Source organism: Myotis brandtii, unplaced genomic scaffold (assembly GCF_000412655.1).
Source record: "Myotis brandtii unplaced genomic scaffold, ASM41265v1 scaffold45, whole genome shotgun sequence".
Taxonomy (NCBI): Eukaryota; Metazoa; Chordata; class Mammalia; order Chiroptera; family Vespertilionidae; genus Myotis; species Myotis brandtii.
The window spans coordinates 6,320,822-6,331,112 of record NW_005367209.1 but is presented as its reverse complement, the minus strand read 5'-3'; the positions used below and the strand labels follow the sequence as shown (position 1 = coordinate 6,331,112).

At 56.0% G+C, this 10,291-nt stretch overlaps 1 protein-coding gene across 1 annotated transcript; it reads left to right on the top strand.

The window, feature by feature from the left end:
• The first annotated feature begins 6 nt into the window (after window positions 1–6).
• CDC25B (cell division cycle 25B) lies at window positions 7–8,265 on the top strand. Its single transcript, XM_014546489.1, has 16 exons — window positions 7–105; window positions 1,162–1,271; window positions 1,874–1,925; window positions 3,749–3,790; window positions 3,963–3,999; window positions 4,186–4,308; window positions 4,410–4,532; window positions 4,715–4,846; window positions 5,247–5,327; window positions 5,420–5,596; window positions 5,747–5,842; window positions 6,513–6,575; window positions 6,698–6,796; window positions 6,989–7,122; window positions 7,757–7,868; window positions 8,026–8,265. Exons 1-16 carry the CDS (start codon window positions 80–82, stop codon window positions 8,164–8,166), a joined length of 1,548 nt encoding a protein of 515 aa, XP_014401975.1. The 5' UTR covers window positions 7–79; the 3' UTR covers window positions 8,167–8,265.
• The last annotated feature ends 2,026 nt before the right edge of the window (window positions 8,266–10,291 follow it).

The window sequence follows — 10,291 nt, the reverse complement described above, 5'->3', positions numbered from 1 at the left end:
CCGGCGGGGAGCTCAGGGCCTCTTGGGGACCCCGGAGCGCGCGGCCACTTTCTCGCCGGTCGCCACCCTCACCCAGACCATGCACGACCTCGCTGGACTCGGCAGGTAGGGCGCCCCAAGGAGGCCGGGTGTGGGGTGAGAGGTCGGCACTAGGGTGTTGGTCCTGGGCCTCCTGGGGAACCCCCCATGGGATCCGAATCCGAGAGGCGAGTAAGGAGGCATCCCGGGGAGAGCCTGCTTTGGGGACCCGGGACAAGGGCGGTGAGGCCGGGACTGTGCGGCTTACACCCTAGGGGACCTGTTCTTATTCGGCACCAGACTCTGAAGATCCTCTTTTCCCCTCCTCCTCCTCCTCCTCCCTCAGTGTGCCTCCGTCATGCTGCCTCCCTATTGCCCCTGTCGCCACCATTTTGCCCCAGGCAGGGGATCGTGAGCCTGGAGGGGAACTAGAAGGCAGAGCAATCCAGTTCTCCTAGGTCCCTTGCCCCTGCTCCCTCTACCCCTAGTTCTTTCCTGGGGGTTAAAGGGTTAAACACTGGTCCTGCTCCCTGAGTTACCTGCAGGGTCCGGGCTGGGTTGTCCTCCCAGCCACAGAACCCCAAGTCTTGGCTCCCCCTTTAGGAAGGCCTGTGGATGGGTAGGAGCCTAATCTGGAGCAGTGGTTCTCAACCTTCCTAATGCCGCGACCCTTTAATACAGTTCCTCATGTTGTGGTGACCCCCAACCATAAAATTATTTTTGTTGCTACTTCATAACTGTAATGTTGCTACTGTTATGAATCGTAATGTAAATATCTGAGATGCAGGATGTATTTTCAGGGGTCGAGACCCACAGGTTGAGAACCGCTGCCTGGAGGCTGCTCTACTGCCCCACCCCCAGGATGATCCCCAGCCCAGCTCCTTCCTCTTGTCTTGGGCTCACCTCCCCCTGTACCCAGGAGGATCTTTCTTAAACCAACCAACGAAGAGAAGACACTTAGGGCCTCTGTAGGAGCCTGCCTACAGAGAAGAGGGCAGGTTTTCCATGCCATCGCCTACCTTGGGGCAGTGCAGAAGCTGGATGGGCCCTTCAGAAGTGGGTGGCTGGTGGGAACATGGGCCGGCCAGCCCTTGAACCCCCCATTTACCTTTCTACTTCCCTGGGTCCCTGCTCCCTTCCCAGGGAGGCCCCAAAGAGTCAGGTAGGCAGCCTGCACACATGCCTATCCCTGTCCCCGCGGCGAGCGTCAGCATCCTCCCTGTCGTCTGAGTCCTCTGAATCTTCTGATGCAGGTGAGGCCCAGGGGTGCCAGGGGACTTTGGGGGGCTGCCTGAGCCTCCTCATTTCCCTGCCAATCAGACTAATGTCCTTCCAACAACCGGGAGGTCTGAGAAGCCTCCCCTGCCCTCCTCTGGCGGGGCTCACCACATCCAGGCGGAACCGGTGGTTGGGCGGGGCCCCCTGCAGGAGATGAGATCTCACCTATTTAAAACCAAAGCCCCTGAACCACAGCCCCACCTGGGAGGCATTAGATCGGAAGGCTGGTTATTTTATAACACTCACTTGCCCCCAGCTATAATCTTTTCCTTTTAAAAAGGCTGTTATCTCTTCCAGAACAAATGATCTTAAACCAGTTCAAGAAAAATGCTTAACGAAGTTTTGATTTACAAACTATGTAGAAGTGTTTTCATAGCAAATAGGGAGTGGAGCCCTGGACAGTTGGGGGGCAGCCTGGGCTGTTGGGGTCCATGGGTGGGTTTTGCTTCATTTTTTTAATGTGTCGAGATTTAAAACAGAAACAGTTTTTTTCCCTTCTCTGAATAGGGTTGGGACATGGTGGGGGAGAGTACAGAAAATGGCACTACTTTCAAACCAAAGCACTCTGTCCCCTCAGGGCTCTGCATGGATTCTCCCAGCCCCATGGACCCCCAGGTGGCGGAGCAGACGTGAGTAAAGAAGAGGGATCCCCACTACAGGATTTGGCACCTGCCTTTGGGAATCCCAGCTGTAGCATACACTCACTGGGGAGGCCTGGGAGAGTGGACAGACCCCCCTGGGTCCCCATGTGGGGGGACTAATTGACCTTCCTAAGTTCTGGGATCTTGCTTGCTCCCTGTCTTGGAGAAGGGTCTGTTCTCACAGGAGCATCTGAGAGTAGGCTCAGGGCCAGGGTGGTGGGGACAGGGCCTCTGGGAGCAGCAGATACTTGACGCCAGTCAGCCCTTTTGGGAACATAGGCTGGTATGTGTCCTGTTTTCCTTTCTGCCTATACATATGTGTGTGTGTGTGAAATACCACAATTTTAAAACATGGTCCAACTAATTCAAAACTTGTATCACTCTAGGTCACACAAAATAGTTGCTACAGGCTGGTTTGGCTCTCGGCCATCCTATCAGCAACCTCTGGCTTCAGTGACACTTGACCCTCTTGTCCACCCCTGGACCAGGCTCTTTGAGAGATGGACTGGAGAGGGAGCTGGTGGGCTAGATCCCACCCGCCTTGGTTGTGGGGCAGGAGTACAGCTGTCCCATCCAGCTGTTCAAGCCTCCACAGGGAGAGCAGCTGCCAAGTATTAGTGAGAACAGCTGGGCATCCCCAGCCTGGGCTGGGGGACTATGGCTTTGAGTTTAGGGCAGTGGCTGTTTTTCCTCCCACGGCCTTTGATCAGACTAGGCTGGGCTACAGGGTTTGTTCACAAACAGGAAACGAGAAGAGAATTGGGCGGAGGGCCTGCAGGTTAGGTTTTGGTGGCAACGAGCTGTCCCTGCTTTACCCCAAGGCTCAGGTGCAGATTGGAGACCAAGCCTATGAAATTGGTCATCCCTGATGCCAGGTTGTCTGGGCACAGCCACCTGCCTACACCTTGGGGCCCAACCCCCTGGCATTTTAGTCCTCAGTGCCCGCCCCCACTGCACCTGCTTTGACGGTTACACAGTTTCTCAGAAAGAAGCGTATGTGTGTGTGAGTGTGTGTGTGTGTGTGTGTGTGTGTGTGTGTGTGTGAGTGTACGCATAGATGCACAAAGCCCTGCATGGCAGGTGGTCTCTGGTAACATAGCTAGAGGGGGTGGGGCCTATCTACAGAAGCTTGTGCTCCAGCCTCAAAAGGAACATCTGTTGGAATTCCTTGCCTGCTGGCCTCTCCTCAGGCAGGAGGAGGGGGTGGGACAGAGGCTGGGTCCTGAAAAATTCCACAGGAGGGAGAAGAGGGTGTAACCCTACACGTTTGTCACTAGGGGGTCTGGCATGGCAAACTGGCTGATCCAAGGGCACACTAAACCAGGCCGCTGTCCTGGGGGGAGCCCAGAGAGCCCCACACAAGGGGAGGGAAGCCCAGCCTTGCTGGCATCCAGGCCCTGGAGACACCCACATTGTCGGCCAAGGCCTGTCATCATGGGATGGATGAATGCCTTTCCTGGCGGCCATATGGCCCCGCTGAGGTGATTTGCATACAGGTGGAAGGCCTGTGGGCAGGCTGGCATGACCGTTGTCTGGGTAACGCTCAGCCACCTTTTGACCTACCCCAGCTGTCTCCATTGCTGCCATTCTCTGGGCCCTCTTCCATTCAGGGAGCCTTTAAAATCCCAGGCTGACTCTCATCTTCCCCCTCCTCAATAGCTGGGTCCCCAGATAGTTGACATTCTTCCTACTTCCCCTTTCCACTGTCCTTAGCCCTGGTCCTCAGGTCTTGTGGACTGGGGACCTGATGCTGGAGGTGGGTGTTGGGCTGTAGTGGGAGGTGGGCTGCATGGAACCCTTCTCTCTCCTAGGTTTGAGCAGGCCATCCAGGCAGCTAGCCGGTTCGTTCGAAGGTAAGTGCTTGGGCTTCCCCTTACAGGCTCCGGTGGTCTACCTACCATAGGCTACCTCTGCCCCCATTGGCAGGGGCAGGGTGCTCAGGGCTCTGGTGGAGGGGCACCCTGCATGCTCGCCACGACGGTCCCAGACTCTCCAGCCCTGACGTGTCCCTGTTTCCTTCTGCAGCAAGCAGTTCCCCATCCGACGCTTCCAGTCCTTGCCGGTGAGTGCCCTCCGAGGCAGGGCAGGAGGGTTCTAAGGCCCAACTCCTGGTCTGGCCATGGGAGGTGGAGTTTGGGAGGTGAATGGGTGGGCAGGGGCATTCAGGGGAGGGATGGGAGGAGGTAGGGCCTGGGCTGGTGCCAGAGAAAGGTAACCTTCAGTACCTGCTGCCCCCCTGGCTCCCCAGGTGAGGCTTCTGGGCCACAGCCCTGTGCTGCGGAACATCACCAATGCCCGAGCGCCTGGCAGCTGGAAGAAGAGCGAGGCGCATAACCAGACTGCCCACAGCTCTGAGGAGGATAAGGAGAATGTGCGCTTCCCGCAGGCCAGAGAGGGACCACTCCAGGGAGAGAGAGGGGCATGCTGGGTGGTGCTCTGGCATGTGATGACGCCACCTCCCCCCGCCCACAGGATGGGTTTGTCTTCAAGATGCCATGGAAGCCCACACATCCCAACCACGCCCATGCTCTGGCTGAGTGGGCCAACCGCAGAGAAGCCTTTGCCCAGAGGCCCAGCTCGGCCCCCGACTTGATGGTACATCGGGAGAGCTGACCCTTGCAGGGCAGGCGCACAGGGCAGGTGCCCCCGAAGGCAGCCTGGGGATGGGAGGGTGATTGAGCCTGAGGCAGGGGAACCTTTTATCAGAAGGAGAGGGGTGAGGACTGCCTTGGGTCCCCACCACTGAGTAGCCTGCATCTGTTTGTCACCCGTACAAGTGCCTCACCCCTGAGCGGAAGATGGAAGTAGAGGAGCTGAGTCCCCTGGCCCAGCGCTTCCCCCTGACCCCCACCACGGGAGTTCCAGACGAAGATGATGGGTTTGTGGACATCCTGGAGGATGACTTAGAGGTAGGCAGCCTTGCTCCATCAGGCCCCCTACATCTGCCCCCCTGGGATGTCCCAGAGGAGAGCTCTGAGCTCCTGCAGCAAGACTATGACCGCATCCCAATGTCAGAAGAATCTGAGGTAACTGAGTCCCAGCCTGACCTCTGGTCAATCAGAGAAGAGCAGGTGGCTGGTGCTGCAGTGAGGGGAGGATGGACAGGGCGGAGGGAATGCGCCCCTGCACGGTTTCTCATGGTTCTGTGCAAGCCCCAGCAGTGAAGGGTCCCTGCCCTCCTGGTTCTGGGGGGCTGCCCAGTGTGGAGGTGCTGGCAAGGCCAGAGAAGGCTGCGCTGGAGGACTGGGGCCTGAGGGATTTGGCCTGTGCCTGTTGGTGTGACCCATATCCTTGTTGATTTGGCTTCAGGACGCTGATTCAGTTCCCCCAGGCATGGAGAGCCTCATTAGCGCCCCACTGGTCAAGACTTTGGAAAAGGAGGAGGAGCAGGTGAGCTTCTGGGGTGGCCCCCTACCCTCCAGGTGGGATTGGGGGAAAGCAGGAGCTGGGCACTCTGACCCCCGACCCACTGCCCTGGCCAGGACTTCATCATGTACAGCAAGTGCCGGCGGCTCTTCCGCTCTCCGTCCATGCCCTGCGGTGTGATCCGGCCCGTCCTCAAGAGACTAGAGCGACCCCAGGACAGGGACCTGCCCATACAGAACAAGCGGAGGAAAAGTGTGACCCCTCTGGAGGAGCAGCAGGAGGCCGAGGAACCTGTGAGAGCCCTCCTCCTGGGGCGGGGCTGCCACCTTCCCAGTCTACCCTGCAAGCCCTTCTCAGCCAGGGTGCAGGCAAGGGGGGTACCAGCCAGACGGGGCCTGGAGGGGCAGCTTCCCCCCTGATCTTGGCTGCCATCTATCTCACAGAAAGCCCGTGTCCTTCGCTCCAAGTCCTTGTGTCACGACGAGATTGAGAACATCCTGGACAGTGACCACCGTGAACTGATTGGGGATTACTCTAAGGTACCAGCTGGCAAGACCCTCAGGCTCCACCCCTTGCCAACTGTAGCCCCCTAGCCCAGCAGCTGCTTCAGTGCCACCCTCTCTCACCAGAGGCCCCTTTGCTCTGTCCTTTGCATACTATCGTCCTTTGTCCTTTACTCTCACCTGGACTCTACTCGGTCTCCTGACTCTATCTCATGTGTGTCCACGCATCAGTGATGTCTCCACCTTGGAAAACATTTCCAAACAGACGTCTAGCTTGACCCTCCTCGGGCCTCATTCCCAGGCTTGGCAGAACTGGAGGTAGAGGCAGGAGTCCATTGCTTCTGCTCCCCTTCATTTCCCCTTGGAAGGTTGTTCCTGGGGCATCAGACCCAAAAGGCTCCTCTCGGTTGCTATGGGAATCAGAGCTGAATTTGAAGGTCGAATCAGGTGTCTCTTGGGCTTGTGTCACGATGGAGATTGAGAACATCCTGGACAGTGACCACCGTGGACAGTTCCTGCTCCTCAATATGGGAATCAGAGCTGAATTTGAAGGTCGAATCAGGTATGGCCTCTTGGGCTTGTGTCACAACGAGATTGAGAACATCCTGGACAGTGACCACTGTGGACAGTTCCTGTTCCTCATCTTACCCATTTCACCTTCTTCCTCTTCTCTTTCTCAAGCTCTCTCTCTCCCCTCTTCATGCAGGCCTTCCTCCTACAGACTGTGGATGGGAAGCACCAAGACCTCAAGTACATCTCACCAGAAACGGTATGTGCAGATGAGCTGTCCGTCTGTTAACCTTCGCTGAGAACAGGCTGCAAGCACTGGGTAGGGTAAGGTTAGGAGCCAGCCCCTGGCCTGCTGGAACCCACCTCCGTGGCCTCCTACAGATGGTGGCCCTGCTGATGGGCAAGTTCAGCAATATCGTGGAGAGGTTTGTGATTGTGGACTGCAGATACCCCTACGAGTATGAAGGCGGGCACATCAAGGTGAGGCAGGGTGACCAGAGAGGTGCTGAAGACCCACCAGTTCTATCCTTCATCTGTGGGGGCGCCCTCTTGTGGGGAAGGGTCCTGCCCAGCAAGAGGTGGGGGTCACCCTTTTGAAAGATGGGAACTGCCTAGGGGCGGGGTCTGCCAGCCAGGCCCAGGGCAGTGGCCTGACCTCCGGCTACTCTGCAGACGGCTGTGAACCTGCCCCTGGAACAGGACGCCGAGATGTTCCTGCTGCAGAGCCCCATCACACCCTGTAGCCTGGACAAGAGAATCATCCTCATTTTCCACTGTGAATTCTCATCTGAGCGTGGGCCCCGCATGTGAGTCCCAGCTCCACCCAAGCTTGTAGGTGCTGGAGCCGTCCTATGGCCAAGAGCCTGAGCCCAGCCCCTCCTTGGCTTGGGCCTCTTGGCTCATCTGACCGCCTGAAGCAGACCTCATCCCTGCTTCCTTGTGCACGGCACCCTCCCCCTGTCTCCCTCCTGCAGTCCTTCCCATCAATCCTCACCCTCTACCCATTGTCACCCCCGCCCCCAAATCTGATTCCAAGCCTTCAGCAGTGTCCTTAAAATCCAAGGACCCTGTCCCAGTCCTCAGTGACACTGACCCTCCTGGTGTTCAGATGTCCTTTCCTTCCCTCACCGAGTCTTGTCCAGACCTCCTGAACAGATCTCTGGAATTTTGGCAACTTCTCTTCGTTCTTCTTCCCCTTTCCCAGTCCAGGCCAGATAACACTAACAATGGTTCCGCAACTGCCTTCTAGAAACAGGCTCCCTTGGTTTTCCTTTTTCCTTCCAACTCCCAGCCTCTCCAGTGCTCAGGAGCCGGACTGACCTAAAAGTGCCTGCTTTTGAGCCTTCCCAAGGCGCTCAAAGGAGTGGGTGCAGGGAACAGGTTCCCTGAGGTCCACCCTAATGCACGCCCAGCTCTGACTCCCACACCCATTGGTCCCAGGTGCCGTTTCATCAGGGAGCGAGATCGAACCATCAATGACTACCCCAGCCTCTACTATCCTGAGATGTACATCCTCAAAGGCGGCTACAAGGAGTTCTTCCCGCAGCACCCGGTACCGCAGGCAGGGGTGGCCACAGCCTCTGGGGGAGGGTTGGACTGCAGGGAAAGGGCTTGGCCAGGCAACACCCTAAGAGAAGAAAGGAGGATTGCCCCCCCCCCCGCAGTTGCCCATTCCCCCATATTGATTGCCCTCTCCCATCCTGCCTTAGACCTTCTGTGAACCCCAAGACTATCGGCCCATGAACCACGAGGCCTTCAAGGACAAGCTGAGGACCTTCCGCCTCAAGACGCGCAGCTGGGCTGGGGAGCGGAGCCGGAGGGAGCTCTGCAGCCGCCTGCAGGACCAGTGAAAGGCCAGCCACGGACTCACCTACCTTCATTGCCTCGAGTGGCCTGGGCACCAGCAACCCAGAGGCCTGTAATAGCGAGGATCTGCTGGAGGCCCCAGGACAGTGAGGGTGTCCTGTCCATGCGCCCCAGCCCTGATCCCCTTGTCTCACTCCAACCATACTCCATACCCTGGTGCCCCCCCCTCTACCAACACCCCATCTCCTAGAAGAACCCAGCCTGTTGACAGTGAAATTGGATTATGTCCAGCTCAAAGGAAGTATTTTGTGTCCAACAGGAATCTTTTGCTTTTATTCTTCCTTGTTTGGGTTAACCCTTTGTCTCCCTGTGTCCAGAAAAGTCCCCTTTTTCCTAGAGGCTTTGTTTGTATGTTTGAGGCTGAGGGAAACCACAGCCCCAAGATGGGCCAGAGCTGCTCTCCTCCCTGCCCTAGAAGTAGCACTGTGCCCTGGCCCTCAGTAGCACTCCTACGTGTGTCTGCGTGTTCCTGCTTCCTCGTTTCCTGTCCCTCCTTACGTACACCTCCAGCACAAACATAAGCTCTTACTCTTCCTGTTTCAGTGTTACCTGCATGCCTGACTTGTCTGTCTGATTTTTTTGCCCATCTCAGGTCATTCACAGGTGGTCAAGCGGTCACCTGAAGGGAGGGCTGCCCCACCCAAAGTTACCCATTAGGCTCTCCCGGTCCAGTTGGGGTTATGGACTCAAACCTTAATTACCCACTTGGCCTGTCTTCTGTTGCCTCGGAAAAGGATGTTATACTTGGGGGCCCCTGGGTGAGGGCTAAGGCCTGCGTCCTTAACCTCACTGGAAGCCCAGCCCCCACTGCTGTGAACCCTGGGGCCTGACTTGTGAGAACTTGCTGCTGTCTTGTCATGAATGAACAGATGGATGGACAAACGGATGGATGATGAATGGATGGAGAGCTGTAGATGCACAATGCCTCGCACACAAACCACTGGGTGGAAGCATTTCAGTGAGCGTGACAGCCTTCAGCAGGAGTATATATGTGTCTGTCTGGACAAAATCTTTACACTTTAAGGTTTGAAAATATTCAAGAGGAAATGTCGAGGTGGCAGCTAAACCAAGGTCAGAACCACCTCTGACTTTTTAATCTCAGGATGTGGGAAGGGCTGTGCTTGAAGGCCCTGATGAGTCATCTGTTAGGGCCTTGTTTCAATAAAGCACTGAACAAGTTGAGCAACCAGCATTGTGTTCTGTGGAGCCCTTGACAAGACCACAGCAGATGCAGATGGTGGGATAGGGCAGGGGCAGATGGGCAGATTGGGGCTGGAAGACTACTGGGGGGGCTACCTCATGCTGTCTTCCCAAGTCTTTTTTTTTTTTTTTAATATATTTTATTGATTTTTTTACAGAGAGGAAGGGAGAGGGATAGAGAGTTAGAAACATCGATGAGAGAGAAACATCGACCAACTGCCTCCTGCACACCCCCTACCGGGGATGTGCCCGCAACCAAGGTACATGCCCTTGACCGGAATCGAACCTGGGACCCTTCAGTCCGCAAGCCGATGCTCTATCCACTGAGCCAAACTGGTCAGGGCCTGTCTTCCCAAGTCTTGCTGAGACTTTTCCCCTCATCTGGCTACTCAAGCAGCCTTCCTAAACTTTGAACCAAGAAGGCAAGAGTAAACCCATCTAGAACTCATTGCGCACCACCTCCTTGCTCCCCTCTGACAAATGCTCCATACCTTGCTCTTCACCGTTCCTTGCCTTTGCATCTGTTGCACCACCCTCAGAAAGGCTCTCCCTTATCTGTTATTCCTCTTGTAAGACTCAATTTCAATTGTCACTCTCAGAAGTCTACCAACTTACCAATCCAATGCCCTGTCAGGGAAATGGATTTCCTCAGTATCCCCAGTGCCCAACAGAGCTTCCACCACCTAGGACAGTGGTTCTCAACCTTCCTAATGCCGCGACCCTTTAATACAGTTCCTCATGTTGTGGTGACCCCTAATTTCATTGTTACAAATTGAACATAATTAAAGCATAGTGATTAATCACAAAAACAATATGTAATTATATATGTGTTTTCTGATGATCTTAGGCAGCCCCTGTGAAAGGGTCGTTCGACCCCAAAGGGGTCGCGACCCATAGGTTGAGAACCGC